Source organism: Kryptolebias marmoratus, linkage group LG5 (genome assembly GCF_001649575.2).
Source record: "Kryptolebias marmoratus isolate JLee-2015 linkage group LG5, ASM164957v2, whole genome shotgun sequence".
Taxonomy (NCBI): Eukaryota; Metazoa; Chordata; class Actinopteri; order Cyprinodontiformes; family Rivulidae; genus Kryptolebias; species Kryptolebias marmoratus.
In genome coordinates this window covers 3013348-3030444 of record NC_051434.1, presented here as the reverse complement: position 1 = coordinate 3030444, position 17097 = coordinate 3013348, and the positions used below count along the sequence as shown (strand labels likewise).

General features: G+C 38.8%; 1 protein-coding gene across 4 annotated transcripts in view; it reads left to right on the top strand.

Moving 5' to 3' along the window:
- LOC108242691 (chloride channel protein 1) overlaps nucleotides 1–17097 on the top strand; it is a 28953-nt gene that overhangs the window by 3978 nt on the left and 7878 nt on the right. Inside the window, exons 1-21 of one of the 4 annotated variants that reach the window (XM_037975669.1) lie at nucleotides 1095–1765; nucleotides 1858–1914; nucleotides 2139–2397; nucleotides 2481–2612; nucleotides 2840–2968; nucleotides 4177–4310; nucleotides 4414–4491; nucleotides 4625–4703; nucleotides 4968–5093; nucleotides 5529–5613; nucleotides 5994–6095; nucleotides 6238–6322; nucleotides 8974–9129; nucleotides 11068–11137; nucleotides 12039–12149; nucleotides 13198–13411; nucleotides 13911–14044; nucleotides 14209–14300; nucleotides 14899–14991; nucleotides 15312–15399; nucleotides 16931–17013. In XM_037975669.1, coding sequence (XP_037831597.1) covers nucleotides 1682–1765; nucleotides 1858–1914; nucleotides 2139–2397; nucleotides 2481–2612; nucleotides 2840–2968; nucleotides 4177–4310; nucleotides 4414–4491; nucleotides 4625–4703; nucleotides 4968–5093; nucleotides 5529–5613; nucleotides 5994–6095; nucleotides 6238–6322; nucleotides 8974–9129; nucleotides 11068–11137; nucleotides 12039–12149; nucleotides 13198–13411; nucleotides 13911–14044; nucleotides 14209–14300; nucleotides 14899–14991; nucleotides 15312–15399; nucleotides 16931–17013 — 2391 coding nt within the window. In that variant the 5' untranslated portion in view covers nucleotides 1095–1681. Of the gene's footprint in view, nucleotides 1–1094; nucleotides 1766–1857; nucleotides 1915–2138; nucleotides 2398–2480; nucleotides 2613–2839; nucleotides 2969–4176; nucleotides 4311–4413; nucleotides 4492–4624; nucleotides 4704–4967; nucleotides 5094–5528; nucleotides 5614–5993; nucleotides 6096–6237; nucleotides 6323–8973; nucleotides 9130–11067; nucleotides 11138–12038; nucleotides 12150–13197; nucleotides 13412–13910; nucleotides 14045–14208; nucleotides 14301–14898; nucleotides 14992–15311; nucleotides 15400–16930; nucleotides 17014–17097 lie in introns of those variants that run through there. The other 3 variants (XM_017427690.3, XM_025008445.2, XM_037975670.1) reach the window with 3 other exon arrangements.

The following is a 17097-nucleotide window of genomic DNA, read 5'->3' as shown; positions in this document are numbered from 1 at the left end:
TATGAGCAGAAAATGCATTAACAGGCATCAGTGGGCCACCTCGCACCAGAAGTGGTTTGAGACGAATTTGCAACACTGGTCTAAAAGAGGTTAAACTGAGAAATTAGTCCACTCAGAAATGTGTGTTGTATCACACACATCAAACATGTCAGCTGAACGACAGATTACATAAAACATTTATTGTCAAACAGAAGCTTCTCTCACCGAGTCACTGCGTTCTATTGTCTGCGCCTGACATTCAGTTACAGGACAATGTGTATTATGCTTCTCAAGTTTCATCGTGTATTGACTGGCATCTCTGCACACGCACGGTGTCTCCTGTGCCTTCTGTACATGTGCGTCTAAATCCATCTATCTTTTAACCGGCCTGACCATGAACCCTCTAAATTAGAAGCTGTTGAAAGGTTGTTGCATGGATGTCATAAGTGTTGGTAGCTTACCGACTTGTCCCTTAAATTCCTGAAGAGATATTGTCTCCGTCTGTAGTAACAAGAACACTTACATGTACCAATAAATACATGCTTTTCAATGAATGGAACCTTAATAGTTTACATTTTGTTCCAATTCTAAAACCCCAAATGCCCCGACTTATTGTTGTTTTTGTTGTTGGAAATAAACATCTTATTTTAAATTAAATTGAGCATACTTCTCTGAAAAAACAAAAGCATTTAAAACAACAAACAGATGGGTAAACATGAAGCTACTGTCTTTTTCTTCTAAAGTACATGTGATAAAAACACACACTTCACATACAAAGCTCATGTTTTTGTGTTTTTTCTTCAGTTCCAGATAATTAAAATCCTCAGCAGCCTTCAGGTGTAAATGCTCGACACAAAGAATGCCCATGACCCACTACAGTGGGTTGCAAAAGTATTTCTCCCTCTTGGTAATCTTTCTATTTTGTTCTCTTACAACCTGGAATTTAATGAAAGTTTTAATTTGAATAAAAGCAAAAATTCTCCAGATTAATAAACTTAAATGAGGATAAAAGTTGTTTTAAATAATTTAAAAATATATATAAAATGGAAAACTTGTACATATATATTTATATATTCACCTCCTTTGTATTGAATAAGATCGACCTGTGGGTAATCTAAGTACCAAATGATTTTAACCTGTTAAATTATATAAACCTGTTATAATAGTCCCCAGAATCAACACCAGTTCTACTTTAAAAGTGAAAAGGGCCATCACCAGGCAAATTACATCATGAAGACCAAGAAACTCTCCACACAGGTCTGAGATAAAGTTGTGCCAAACCCTGAACATCCCACAGAGCATCATTAAATCCATTTTTACACAAGAAAAATATCATGCAACTAATAAGATCCAGTTAAAGGCCCTGGAATGGTCCGAGTCAAAACCCAGACCTCAATCCAACTGAGAATCTCTGGTTTGATTTAAAGATTGTTGGCCACAAGCTGCACCCATCCAACCTGAAGGAGCTGCAGCAGTTTGATCATAAAGAACTGACAAAAAACTCTACAAAACATTGAGTTTTGGGGGGGTGAATACAAATGCACAGAACTTTTTTCAGTTTTATATCTTTTAGAAATAATTCAAACAAGTTTTTCCCCATTTAAAGTTATTAATCTGAACTATTATTTTTGTCGAATTATTGTTTTTAATCAAATTATAAATCCAATTAAATTCCAACAAAATAGAAAGAGCACCAAGAAGGATGGATTGTTTTGCAACTGACTGTGCATTAAAAGATTTACAACAATCTAAATGCAGAAGAGACAAAGAAAGACAATTCCAAACGGTAGGATAATGTTGGACATGTTAGATGCTTTGTATGAGGGACAAAACAAGGACAAGTTTCAGTAAGATAAGACATGTTTACTTGTGTTGCAGGGAGAATTAATCTCTTCCCCAGATGTCTCAGGCAGGTTTTGTGGAGCATGTCCAGAGGTGATAAATCTAGAGGCAGAGCCCATGTTTCCTCTTCCATTTGAGTCTTTGGGGATCAACACGTGGTTCTGTCTATTTTTAACACAGAACCTCACTGCCAGAGTACTATTACGCTTCACATTCTACCAGTCCATGTTGATGTCTATGAATGAATGATGATCAGTCTTGATTTGCTCTCTTTCATGCTAATTGGTTGATAGAATGGGTTACTGATTGGCTTACAGCTTTATGGGGAGTACCAGGAGCACCAAGGAGGCTCGGGGAGACGGGAGGCCACACGTCTGCTGACGGAGAGGCAGATCAAGAAACATGGGATCAAGAAGCATCACAACCATGGGAGGACACGGCATGGCCACAGCTGTCACAGCAGGCAGAAGGCTAAGAGTCAGCCCAACATGGAAAATGAAGCTGCTGATGAGAAAATGCCTGAAAAAGATCTAACATCCTATCTGAAGAAGAAGCGCTCCTTCTCCAAGTGCAGAGGTGAGAAAGGAAAAAGGTGAATGCAAAGACATGGATGGATGCTGCACGAGTCCTGTTTTGTGATTTCTGTTTGGTTCTGATAGACTGCATAGCTCGGGTGCAGCGGTTTCTGGTGACGAGGCTGGGAGAGGACTGGATTTTTCTGGTTCTGCTGGGAATTACAATGGCTCTGGTCAGCTGGACCATGGACTATGCCAGCGCAAAGAGTCTGCAAGGTATGACTGCAAGACTTATTGTTTTCACTTGACTGCATAGATGAGCCAAATGTTTTAGACAAAAAATATATTCTCCCTTTTTGTTTTCTTTAAGATTGTTTTAATTTTTTGCTTGCTGTTTTCCTCCTTTATTACTCACTTTTCTGTCATCTGCCCTCCACTTTTACTTTTTTTTTTAGTATTTCATCCCATTTGGTATCACACTTTTTTTACTCTCCACTCTACAGCTTATAAATGGATTTATGGGGAGCTGAGGGGGAACATCCCTCTGCAGTACCTGGCCTGGGTTTCCTATCCCCTGATATTTATCCTCTTCTCCTCCCTCTTCTGTCACCTGGTTTCCCCTCAGGCTATCGGTCTGTACAGTTCTCTTTCACATGCCTGCACCGTCATGCTTCTCTGTGCACACCTGCTTTTAGTTTCAGGGAATATTTGTGAACTTCAAAAAAGCCTAGGGAGAGGCCCATCTGTCTGCATGTATATTATCTGAGCCCACTCCAAGCAGATCCACATGAGCTCGTCAAGGTGGGGCAAATTATAACAATAACTTCAATGCCCACATTACTTCACATGTTTTGCTGCTCTGGTTGGAGATCTCTTTCACAACCAGAGTATTTTTGGTTCATGTGAATTTATATCTGCCTTTGGAAGTGATTGATACTAAAGTAACACATTTCAGATTTTAGATCACATCCACTTTATTTATAAAGCACATTTAAAACAACCAGACTTAACCAAAACGCTGTGCAATAAATCTCAAAATCCCAGCTATAAGAATCAAAAGATAAATGCTATCCACTGTGAGTGTTTGTTTATCTCTGGAAACAGCTGAAGTGACTGAAAATAGGTCAAACTTTAAACTTACTGATCTAACAGAAGTGTTTGAATTCTGAGCTCTGTCTTTATGGAGCCCCAACATCCTGTTTGAGCCCCAATATTTATTTATTTTATTTTATTTTTACCTGTCCTTTTTTTTAGTTTGCATTAGAATCAGATTCACTCATCTGTTTCTCTGACTTTTCTGAGATACACAGACTACAGCCAGCCTAATGTAGCTCAGTCACATAATTCAAGCTTCCACATGTTTTTTTGTGCTTTGTTTACATTGAGTGCAGACCTGCATTTCAGAATTGGATATTTACATATCTGGAAAACTACTGGAGTAATCTCATTCAAACTGCACCATTTGATATAGTTTAGAATCATTTCTGGTATATTTCAGGGAATCATTTTTATATTTTTTGTTTCATACTTTAAAATGAGAACCTTCAAAAAATGTAGCCCTGTTTTAATTTTGCTTGTTTAATTCTATTTAGATTTATGCAACTACCTTGTCAAGCCCTTAGGTCAACTATGGTAGTTTTAAGTGAGCTATGAGATTTTCTTTTTTCTCTTAATGCAAATATTACAATTAAATGAAATGCCTACATCCCGCTGACTGTAGAATTTGTAGTTACAGTAATTAGCCTGGCAGCAGGGTATTGTCTCATTCATCCACAACACTAGAACCCTTAAAGATGACTCCTCTGACTCCAGACAAACTTCATCTCACCTGTCATTGAAGGTTCTGGTATCCCGGAGCTGAAGACCATCCTGAGAGGGGTGGTGCTGAAGGAGTATTTAACTCTCAAGGCTTTTATTGCAAAAGTCATCGGTCTGACTGCAGCACTGGGGAGTGGCATGCCTGTAGGAAAGGAGGTGAGCAAATTAAATTCTAACTATTCCTTTTCCTTTACTCTGATAGTTTATTCACTGTTTGATTTTATTTAATTGTCCTGTTGGGTTTGCCTTCATCTCTTAGGGCCCATTTGTTCACATTGCGAGTATCTGTGCGGCGGTCCTCAGCCGCTTCATGTCCTTCTTCTCAGGAGTTTATCAGGTAAGCTGATGTCAGGAAACACTTGAACTCTTAAAAGTGAGCACAAAGAATGCATGCAATATGAAATATACCTTGTCTATATGTTATTTTTCTCTCCTGTTTCAATGCTGCGCCTCCCTCTCTGGATCAGTAGAATCCCTACTGTTACACAGACATCCTGACAGTGGGCTGTGCTGTCGGGGTGGGCTGCTGCTTCGGGACGCCGCTCGGAGGTACGCAACTTTTTTTATTTCTTTTGGTCTTTTAAAAATCTTTTATGTTACTGCACGGACAATTATAATCTCTGCATTTGCTTTTTCTATTTTTGTGAACTAAAAATAGTATATATTTTGTATCTTTTGGCATCTGTTGCACACAAGAAACGGACAGATGTGGCTTTGCTATTATAATAAAATGCCTTTATTATTTTTTTCAGGGAATGCTTTATTGTTTTACGTCTAGCTCATTCCTTCTTTGTGCCTTTCTTTCTCCACCAGGTGTGCTTTTTAGTATAGAAGTGACATCCACATACTTTGCTGTGAGGAACTACTGGAGAGGATACTTTGCTGCTACATTTAGTGCCTTCATCTTTCGAGTGCTGTCTGTGTTTAACAAAGATGCAGGTATGGATCAAAGACAGTCATACGTTCATGATGCTTTAGTTCTCATTCTCTAGAGGGAGCCATTTCTCCATAATCCAACATTAAGCAGTTTTTGCATCACACTATAAGCTGTTTTATATCATCTATAAACACATCGTGCATTTTGCACTAGATGGCGCTGTTTTCCATCATTTACCAGCAGGCAGTTTAATGTTTGATTAAATATGATTTTTGCTCTAAACTAAAAGAACCTCTGCAGGGGCTGCAGCAGGGTGAAGCAGGTCATTTTGGCTGTTATATGCGAATAATAATAATATAATATATTAAAACTTGATAAAATAACGAGTTGGCAGTTCTTTGGTGGTTAAATCAAACTGATTTACAGCAAATGGTATATATTTAATCCTTTCCTTGTTTTCAAGAATAAAAAATCTTTTTTGTTGTTGTTTTTTTTAGTAACCATCACTGCTCTGTTCAGGACAAACTTCCGTATGGATTTCCCTTTCGACCTGCAGGAGCTGCCTGCGTTTGCCATCATTGGGTGAGGCATTCATGGACCGTCATGAGATAACATTTTAAAGCTATCAAATTCAAATAATACTAAAAGAGAAAACATCAGAGGCAGTGAGAACATCATGTATTAGTTTGCATTTCTGGGAGATGTTTAACATCAGTGGAGCAGAACAGCTCGTGTGAAAGGATCTTAGATCATCATTTGAAAGATTTTTTTTTTTAACTATGATGGCTGTTTTACTTCATCTGTCCAGATGATTTATCTTTAAATTCTTAGGATTACCGTAAACAAAGTAGAGCTGCAGTGAAAGTGGCTCATTTCTGTTAATCAGGTTACTTTACAGTGCATTCAGAAAGTTTTACAGATGAATGGATGCAGTAGTTTGCTTTGCTGCTTTGTTTTTCCAGGATCTCCTGTGGGTTTCTGGGAGCGTTCTTTGTCTATCTGAACAGACAGGTGGTGCTGTTCATGAGACGACCAAACACCATGACTCACTTCCTGATGAAACAGTGAGTCTCTGAATCTAAGAAATAGAAATAAAGCAAAATTATATCTATTTTATTTTCATTTTTGAGGCATGGGGGACTTTACAATTTCTGAGCTATTAAAGATTCTTGTCTGATTATTTATTTATTTTTATCCCCCTCTCAGCCGGCTGGTCTTTCCTGCGATGGTAACGTTGGTCATCGCCACCTTGACCTTTCCCCCTGGGTTTGGACAGTTCATGGCCGGAGAGGTCAGAGAGCAAATTTATTACTCCAGCTTGCCTCTTAAGAAAACACGTCAGCAGAAATGTTTCTATCATCATTATATGAATTTGTCAGGTCATTTAAAGGTTTTCATAGAATTTAAATTCACACTTCTTTCAGTAAAACTTAGTTTTCACTTTAAATTTACTCAACAGTAAACTTGTAAAATGAAGTCAAAATGTGCATTCTATAGACTGAAGCAATTTAAATGCAATTTACTTATAATAATAATAGAATAACAATAATAACCATTGAGACTCTGAGCTGCAGAATTTGAATGGTTTGTTCTGATCTTGTCCGGATCAGTAGGTTCTGTAAAAGCTGCAGCCAATGAGATATTTTACAGTTTTATTTTTGTTTTACTTTCATGTGAAGCATCATCACAAAGCAAACAGCAGATAAATATGAGCCTGCTTTGTCCACTTAGCTGACCCAAACAACCCTTCCCTCCAGCCGTCCCTCGCTGGATACTGGGCCTGAAATCATTCATTGTGTGTGCGTTATTTGGACTGACATGACTCCCAGTCAGTAAGAGTTAATCTGACACAAAGTAGAAGCTGAAAGTATTCATTTTTTGCTCTTCTACTCCCCATCCTTGTTTTTTCTTCATCTGCTCCACGCCTTGTTTCCTATTTTTGATCTGTTTTCCTGGCAGCGTTACAGCGCCACATACAGGCCTGGTATCGTTGCTACAGTGTTTTTGGTCATTTTCTGTGTTCCCATGAGGATGAAAACATTTCTAGAAATGGTGTTATATTTATAAGAAATTTTTTTTTAGAAACAACAAAAGAAGGTTTCTTAGGAAAGAGTGTTTTCATGTAGACAGGGTCAAAATCTAAGTAAAATCCAGATAAATGCCAAGATGTGATGTCTCCTGGTAGAACGTTGCATTTTCATGATTCAGTGTTAATTCGCCCATCTGATGGTGTTTTTATGGTTTTGGTTGCTTTGTGCATATGTAATCATCATATTTATGAGCAGCTCTGGCCTTGTTTTGAACAGAATGTCCATGTTTTTATCTGATTTAAGTCAATACTTCATATTCTTTATTTCAAAAGTAGTTCCAAGGTAAAATCTCAGCTAGCTGTGTGTATCTGCTCCCTAACCCTGGACTAAAGGCTCATCATGTGGTTCACAGGTGCTCAGAATAGACCACTCAGTGAGAACCAGGTGTGTCTGAAAGTGCATCCATCTCACACCTTTTTAACAAACACCCAGTGCTGAAAATGAAGTGATACCTAAATTTAAATAATTTCACCTCAGAAAGCCATGCTGCAGAATAAATTTTCTACAAGTGCATGTGTAGCTTTTTGTGATTAAAATTCTTTCGATCCATCTGAACGGCAGAGCACAGAGTGATGGACAGCAAGACGAGAGATTAAATGCTCTAAGAGTCCTGAACCAGACGTGAACCCACAACTTCAAACAGAGCAGGACAGGTTATTACATCCAGCTCTGCAAAGCCCCACAGCAGCGTTTCAAAGAGCTGATCCTCAGCAGTATTCCCACTCACATACCAAACAGCGGGCCCCGATTCAACCCATATTCAAAAAAGTGTAAAAATCAAAATGACAGGGGTGTTGTTGTTGTTTTTCCAGCTGAGGCATTATGCAGATGCAGGAGGCACTCAGATTTGTCCCTGTGAGCAACTTTAGAGACATCTATGCAAATGTGGAGAAAAATAGTTGAAGTAAATTAGTCATTCATGAGTCACCAATAGAGAATGAGTCACTGGGCATGACCAGCCGTAGCCGACTGCTTCCAGCTCGCTGGATGACTTCCTGTCTGTTCATTACTCCTCAGCCTTTTCTCTTTTCACGCTTTTTTGTTTCCTTTTGGTTAAATAGTTATTTTGTTAGTAATGCATATTACATCCCAGTACATACCAAGTTAGTACCTGGTACTTCAAGGGTACTCACCTGCTATGTACTGGGGAAATACTGGTACTTACTGTGTACATATCCAGTATGTACCTGGCACTTAAATGACAGGTACCAGATCCATACCTGGTACTTAATGGGTACTTACTGGGAATGTATCAGGTCCTTAAGAGGTAAGTACCTGTTACTTAAATGGTACTTCAATACATTGTACCTGGTACTAGAGTATTAGGTGACTTGATGATAAGTTACAGAGTACTTACCTGGTATGTACTTTGTAAGTACCAGGTACATTCTGTGCTGTATTGTGTATTGCTACTGCTCTTTCTTTTCTTTTCCTTTTCGATAAACTTCAGTCTGTCTCCATCTTTGTTTCCATTCTCCTCTCAATAATATCCAGCATTATATTTCATTTTTAAATCTCCTCTTACATCTCTCTTCCTTTTCACCTTTTTACAGTTTGTTTCACCGTTTTTCCTTTTATCTTCCTTTGTACCTCACACTACTATCTTTTTCTTATTCCCATTTATTTTGTGCACAACTTCACCTCCACTTTTGCTCTCACTGTTACCGCTCCTGGTAACTTGTTTTCTCCTCACCTAAAATCCATTTCTCTTGATCCTCCCATCTGTCTCAGGCTGTTAACCACTCTGAACCTTTTCCTCCTGCTGATCTGTGTTTCCTTCCCTCATCCCTTTCATCCCTCTGCTTCTGCTGTCTTTTTCCCTCTTCATCACCTCTCCCCCCCCCTTCTCTAGCTAATGCCCAGAGAATGCATCAACTCTTTGTTTGATAACTTCACGTGGACGAAGATTTCAGGATCTCCCCCTCCGGTTGGTCTGGGCCGCTCCACCGCCTGGCTGCACCCTGATGTTAGTGTTTTTGTCATTCTGCTGCTCTTCTTTCTCATGAAGGTATGTGGCTGCTGAGGAAGTGCATGTGTCTGGGTATGATAATATATGCTTGTTTTGCATCTGTCTTTGCACAGGTGTGAGACTGAGTGTGTGTGTGTGTGTGTGAGGCTTGATGGCAGCACTTTCGTCATCCTTCTCTTCATTAGGGACATTTGTTGCTGGTCTCTTGTGTTGTGTGTCGGTGACAGGGACATCTATGTGTGTGTGTGTTTATTTGTGTTTGTCCATTTTCTTCTTAGACAAGGTCAACAATACTGGCAAGCTGCCATCAGTCTCGGCTTTCTTATGGTTTCTAAGCACACTCACACTGTTGTTTTATCAGCACAGATATGTATCTCCTTTAAACGTAAACAATGACTTTAGTTAACTGATTTAGCAAAAAAAAAGAGGAAAAAAACAGCAAAACACTATAAATGAATTGCTGGAAGTGGAGATGATTTTTCTTTTGTTTGTTTTAACTGTGTTTATAATTTTAAGTGTATATTTGATCTTTTTGAAGCTGGCGTAAGGATGATATTCCTGTGAAAAGCTTTAAACTCATAAGGTTCTATGTTTTAAAAGCTTGCAGGGCTCTGATCACTCAGTTTAAGGGTAAATGATGTTGCACAAGGCCACAAATCTCGTGTTAGTTTAACAATTTGATCTTGAGCCAATTTCACATATTAGAAGGGAATTTTGTAAATAAATTGTGAAGAAAATGTTACAGAATGGGTGTAAATTACACCAAAGAAAGATATATTTTTTTTAATCTACGTATCTTTTTTATTTCTCTTTCTGTAAACTAGAGGAACTACATATTTTGATGCTTATACAGCCAGAAGTATGTTTTTGCTTTTATTTATTAGTATCTTTTCCTCAATATTCTTTTCATCTATCTTTAAACATTTAGTTTTTTGTCAAACTGGACTGAAGTTTTTAATTCTACTGTGTGTGTTTTTCTTTCTTTCCCTTACTTTGAAACACCCTGGAACATCAGCACTAATTTTATTTGTTTCAAGTCCCATCTGTTTGAGGATTTGTGACGCTGATGAAAAAGAGTGTGCTGACTGATGGCGTTTTTGTGAGACCGCTTTCATGAGTTGTGTGTTTCTGCCAGATTGAGTTGGACTGTCAGGATTAAATAGAGAGAAAACAACTGAACACATTCATTCCTGTCATCGGGACAGCAGCCACCCTGGGAGAGACGGGCTAATGACGTTTTATTTTGTTCCACGGTAATTAAGTTCTCAAACGATGATGGCAGATCATGTATAGAATAGCAGATTGGAAAGGCAACATGGTAATATCATGTTTCCCAAAAGTCTTTTTAAACCACAAAGGCTAGGCACAGCAGGTGCTGGTGAAGTACAAGTGCTTTGACTTGAACACCAAAAATCCAGCACTTGTCTGATGGTAATAATTATCTCTGATGAGCTCTCTGTGGCCAAGAACAAAGCATGTTATTAGATGAGCTATTTTAAAGTTGCATTCAGAGATTGTTTTGAAACAAACAGAGTTATTATTTAAAAGGTGACTTTAGCTGCAAAGGGAGTGTGCATGCTTTGTTTTTCTCTCAGTTGCACGAATGAAAGCTGCAGCTCTTTGCAGGCTCACTGAGGTAGATGTTGATTAAGTGCCTTGTTCAAGCACCATCGGGTGGCTGAGTTCCCCCCCCCACACACACACACTGTTCAAACTCCACTAAACTCATCAAGCTGGGTCAAATTGGAGAATATTTTTCTGCTGCTCAAATGTTTAAATTGAAACAATGCAGGGACATCACCACTCCTGATGCAATGCTGGAACACGTTGGGCATATAAAAAACTAATTTTTCTTTCTAAATCCCAACCAAACAGTTATATTGATGAATTTTGATCCATTTCTTTTTCCCCATGGAAACAACTAAAAGTCAGCTGTTAGTGTCTTTGAATGAAGAGCATTCATCTCTTTGTCTGCAGTTCTGGATGTCAGCAGTGGCCACCACCATGCCCATTCCATCCGGGGCCTTCATGCCCGTCTTCATACTTGGTGAGGAAAAACAGCACATATATTATCGATTACAAAATGACAAAATTATTTACAAGATCTTGTTTCCCCTGTTAAGTTTAGTTTGTGGCAATTAATCCAATATTATCCCATTTTTTTGTTTCTTTTATCTTTAAAATGAATAAAATCTGTTCCTTGTTCTTCAGATCAGTATTGTGTTGTACTTATCTTTTTATCTTGTGTTTGTTTTATCAAACATTAATTTGACCTGAAATTGTTACCAGAAGCAACATCCCCACAATAAACACTTTTAGCTGCAGATATATTATGTAAATGTGTTTCTTTATTATAATAAACTGTGACCTTAGCCATGTCATGATGTGACACGGAGTGTTTGTTGTTTTTGTTAGAGTTCTTTAAAATGAAACAGAATAACAGGGAATCCATAAAGCATAAAAAGAGATGTGACTTTTTTCTTTTGATATTCTCATAGATGTGACAGGTTCATTAGTTACTCATTAGACTTGTGCTGAAAAAGCAGTTTATTTGTGGATTTCCATGAATGCACGCTGCATTTCCAGGGCAAACTGGCCGAGCTGTTTGCTTCCTCCACATTCAAATTGGATAAAATATTTCAAACGGATCAAAAGTTAAGATTGCTTGTGGGTAGAAATGTATTATTTGGCCAGCAAGCCTCAAGTGAAGAACTTTGAAGTGGTAATTTCCGAGCATTTCCTCTACTTGGAAATTACTTCACTTTGGAGCAGGAAGATTGGAAGCTGATGTAGTTACATGACCCAGTTTAAGAGCAGGTGGGAACTTTGTGTTCGCACTCCTGACTCTTTTGATGAAGATGTCAAGTGTTTTCCGCCAGGATTGTTTACGCTTTTTGCAATTATTGTTGAGTTTAGTGTTAGAATATCCCGTTTTGTTCCTCTTGCAGGCGCTGCGTTTGGCAGGATGGTGGGTGAAATCATGGCCACTCTGTTTCCTCATGGGATACTGTTCGATGGTATTCTGTACCGCATCATTCCTGGAGGATATGCAGTCATTGGTTAGTCTCATCTTATGTTCAGCAGTATTTCTACAACTATGACTTTTCCTCCAACAACCACCATTTGTCCCACATTGTTCACATATAAATACCAACAAAACAGAGAAAAAGGGATTCAACTAAAGCCGATTCTTCAGAAATTAGCCAAAACTGTCCATTTATTTTTTTCTCACACTGTATTTTCCTTCCTACCCACTTACTGTCCACTTCCTGCACATTTAGATTAAGTGTCATCTTCCTTGTTGTCAGCCGTCACTTCATCCATCTCCTCTCTGCTTCAACGTCTTGTCCACCTCATTTCAAACTCTCCGACCGAATAGTCATCACTCGCTGTCAAGTTCTCCTCCTCCCCATCTATAATCCTCCTCACCGCCCCAACTTCTGTTAGTTTGTCATCGTCCCCCTCTTCTCTTTCTCCTCCTCCTCCTTTCCATCAGAACATGTGGTCTCTTTGCTCTGACAGTTAAATGTCACCGTGGGTTTACTCTGCTGTCCTCACCTCAGCCAGTGACCCAGAAATGTAGCCGTCCCTCAGTCTCTCTCTCTCCTGCTGCCCTACAAAGGTTATTCCTCCTGTTTTTCTCCATTGATCTTTCAGCCCTTTTCATCTACTCTCCTTTTTAATGTTTAATGCCTTCTTTTCCAAATTACTCTTAAATTTTCATATCGACTCACCTTAGCTTCTGTGCTTCATCATTTGTCCTTTGGACCTCTGTCTTCTTTTCTTCTCATGTTGCATCCACAATCAGCAGTTCTTTACTTCCATTATTTATTTATTGTTGTCATATTTTATTCTCTTTTCATTTACCTCCTTTTTTATTTCTTTTGAGTCTTTACTTTTGCCTTTTATCCTGATCTGTTTTGTCTTTTATGTGTTTTTACTCATCTTTTTCCAACTTTTATAAGAAATTTTCTCTTTGCTCCTTTTCTCCTCCCCTCTCTGCCACGTCTCAGTTCAGTTTATGTGTCTTCTAACTTTTCTTTGTCGTATTTTTGTAGCCATATTGCTCCATCCTCCCATCACCCTCCTATCCCATGTCTCCGACAGGAGCGGCAGCACTGACCGGAGCTGTAACTCACACAGTGTCTACGGCTGTTATCTGCTTTGAGCTGACAGGACAGATCTCCCACATCCTGCCCATGATGGTGGCAGTAATCCTGGCCAACATGGTGGCCCAGGGCCTGCAACCCTCCCTGTACGACTCCATCATCCAGGTCAAAAAGCTGCCATACCTGCCAGAGCTTGGCTTTGGACACATGAGGTTAGTGTTTAATTTCAGCTGCAGGAATCGTTTTAGCATGCCTAGACACACACACACACACACACATGTTATGTCTCTCTATCTTTGCAGGGACTTTACATTGACTTCCATTCATTTCTACACCCTAACTACAGCCTACCCCTGACCCTTACCCTAACCCTGACCATTACCAGTACATAGCTAACCCTAAACCAAACCTAAACTCAATTCACACCTTAGTCCTAAACCTAACCCCTAACCCAAAAACATCATTTCTCCTTGTGGGGACCAGGCTTTGGTTCCCACAAGGAGCAGTCGGTCCTCACAAGGTAGTATATGTTAGGAAAATTGTCCCCACAATGTATCAAATACATGGCCACACACACACACACACACACTTTGTTGTTGCTTTACTGGTCTTACCTTTCAGCTCCTGTTTTGCTCATCTCTATGTTTTATGTTTCTTGTTATCAGTAAAAGTTTTTATTTCATCATTACACCTGTGTACCTTTTTTCACAGCCAGTATAACATCTTTGTGGAAGACATTATGGTGAGGAAGGTGAAGTTTATATCCTCCCAGTCGACATACAGAGAAGTCAAACACCTGCTGGACTCCTCTTCACTAAAGTCAATCCCGTTGGTCGACTCAAAAGGTAAAAAAGATTCATAAATTTCATCTGGACAGCAGCTACTAATCAAATGACATGCAAATTCATAAAAAAACAGTGGCTAAAATGCAAATATTTGAGAATATTTATCATGAATTCATAAAATTACCAATAAAATTATAAAAATTATTATACTAATTTTTTCTTAGATTCGATGATTCTGTTGGGCAGCATCGACCGGGTGGAGCTTCTGGCTCTTTGTGATTGGTGGCTGTCACCTGAAAGAAGACTTATAATGCAGGTGAGGGCCGTCAGAGAGAAGAGTACAGAAGAAACTATAATTCCAAATTTAATCTTTTCCAACAGGTGATTTCCCGTTCCTCTTTATAAACAATGTTAAGTACCCTACAAATTGCAACCAATGAGATGGAAAATCTTCATAAAGCAGATGAGTGATGGGTTATGTAAGATAAGTGTGCAAACATAATCACAAACGCAATAATTGGCTTAATGTTTGGCCTAAATTGAAAAAGAGGTTATGTTTAATTTGGATCATGATTGTTCCAGTAAATGAGGCTGCCTGAGTGCCTTATATATTCAGCTGAGGCTGTTTTTTGTGTCCATGAAGAGAGAAAAAAAGAATACTAACAAAGTGAAATCAGTCGGGTGTTTCTCTGTAACCAGAGATGTGGGTCTTAATGGACTTTCTGGACACGAGCAGAAAAAAAGAAGTAAATCTGATAAATAAAACAAGGAGACATTCAAAGTGCAGCAATTGGTTGTTGACCCAAAAAAATACATAGTTTATTTGGAAAGGTTTAGTTTGTGTAAAATCCTTCTCAAACTGTCAAAAATATGAACAAAATACAAAATTGACAGCAATAGTTTGATGCGTTCAGGGTCGCAGTCTGCAGGAGCAGAATCTGTGTCACAAAAACAGCTGGGAGTCTTTCGCCTTCGTGGACGAGGAAGAGGAAGAGGAAAAAGAGAAGGTCAGCCTCTGTTTTCCTTTATTTATCATTTATGTATTTATTTTTAAATAAATCTTGTTTTTTATCAGTTTTATTTGATTTTCACTGAACTTTAAGAACATTTTAATTTAAATGTCAGTCATTTTAAATAGTCCTTTCTTTGGGGGAAGATATTATTTCTCAGAAAGAACCATTTATTTTAAAAGGGTTGCACTTGTATGTCAAACAGAATGAGTCAAGTTATACAAGTCTTACATTTTAAAAGGTAACAAAAAAGCACCCAACCCTTGTCTGGGTCTTTAGTTGTGACTGATGGAGTTTTATCTTTTTGTCGTTCACAGGAAAGTCCTGTTCAGGAGGAGAGAAACGGCCCCTTCCCACCTCCCAAACCTCAGGAGCCTTCGTCAAATCACACTCCTCCTGCACCTGGTGAGCTGAATGCAAACATATTTCTGTTTCATGTAACAGTGACGCATTCTTTCAAAATTATACTGAATATTGTTGCCTTGCTGTTGCAAAGGAATAAAAGAAAGCCCAAACCTAGAATGTGTAAAAGGAAGTGATTTACTGAAGATAGAAGTTTGCAGTCTGACACCTACTTGTGAACCCACCAATCAGGTTTCTGTTGAAGTGAAGTACTTTTCTGATTAAGCAGTTTCTTCAAGAGAAAAAGACAAACTGTGGAGCTCCACTGAGACCTCTGGTCTTCATAGTTTTGATTAGGAGGGCTGTGTGATATGTGGAGCAGCTGGAAAATAAAGGTCTTCAGAGAGCCTTTCAGGGAAACATTGATATTTTGTTGTTCAAACATTTGCTTCACATTGGCTCTGGAAGAAAATGAAGGAGTCAAAACAAAAAAGATCTCCTCTGCTGCTCAGGTTTGAGCTCAAAAACAGGTCAAAGTATTTCCTGAGACGTTTCATAGCTTCTCCACATCCTATTTCCTCTTCATCTGTTTCAGGAGCTAAAATGTTGTAGAAAGCAAGTTCTTAGTTTTCATCCAGGCTGTCAACGCATACAAAGAAAGAAAAGTTCAGTATATTTGTTTTATCACAATCAGGTTTTTTAAAATTGTGTATCCAGAGACATGAACAATGCCTGCAGGAGTCAGCTGTATCCTGCAGCTACACTTGAGAGTGTGTGTGTTACCAAAATATCTAATGAACCAAGGGATAAATTTTCTTGGAACTTGCAGAGAGGAATCATTGGATGCACATCTAGGTATGAATAACTTTTGATCCAACCCAACTCAAGATGGCCGTCTGACCATACCTGATGTCCAACCACCTTCAGCTGACCTTAGACAACAAACAGATGGCTACAACTCGGTCAACTTTACAGATCTTGAGCTAAACTTGGTGTGATTGTAGCTTAGAGTCTAATCTATATTAATAAACAGAAGAATTGTTGTAAGTGTTATAGATGCTGAGCTAAAATTTGATGTGGTAGTAACTGACAGTCATCCACAACACATACTCTGACCGTGACTTCTTGCAATATTGCACAGGATTGCATGTCATGTCTCAGTATGAGATGATCTTAGTTTAAACCTCTGGCATGAAAGCCGGCGGGCGATATGCATTCATTCAAGATATGCTAGGCCTTTAATTACTAATGCATCTGCTTTTCACACAATCTGATGCAAACTTTTGTTTTTCTGCTCTCAAACAATCAGAGTGACTAAGTTTGTAACGACACTGAACTAAGGTTTGGCATCGTGTCCTGCCAGTAAGCAGATGGTGTGTGTGTCTGTTGTGTTAAACTCCTCAGCAGCTCATCAAACTTACCAACAGGCCGTCTCCAAGTGAAACCGTATCCAGGCAACAGCAATAAAGGCTTCCTTTGTTTCTTTCAGATTCTTGACATTCCTTTTTTGCAGATCGGTTATTTTCTCCTGAGCTGCGTTTCTATAATTCATTGACTTTTTTCCTCTCCGTCTCTTCCTTCGCTCCGCTTTTAGAAAAAGCTCCTCTGCAGTCGGTGAGAAAAACACTCAGAAGCCTCTTCACCTCCAAGAGCAGACAGTCTGAGAAAGAGCTGCAGGTGTGTTCATGTCATCCATTTCCTCTCATTTCTGGACAAGTGTGCACGTTTCTTCTCTGTTACCGTGTTGGTAACTCTTCACAT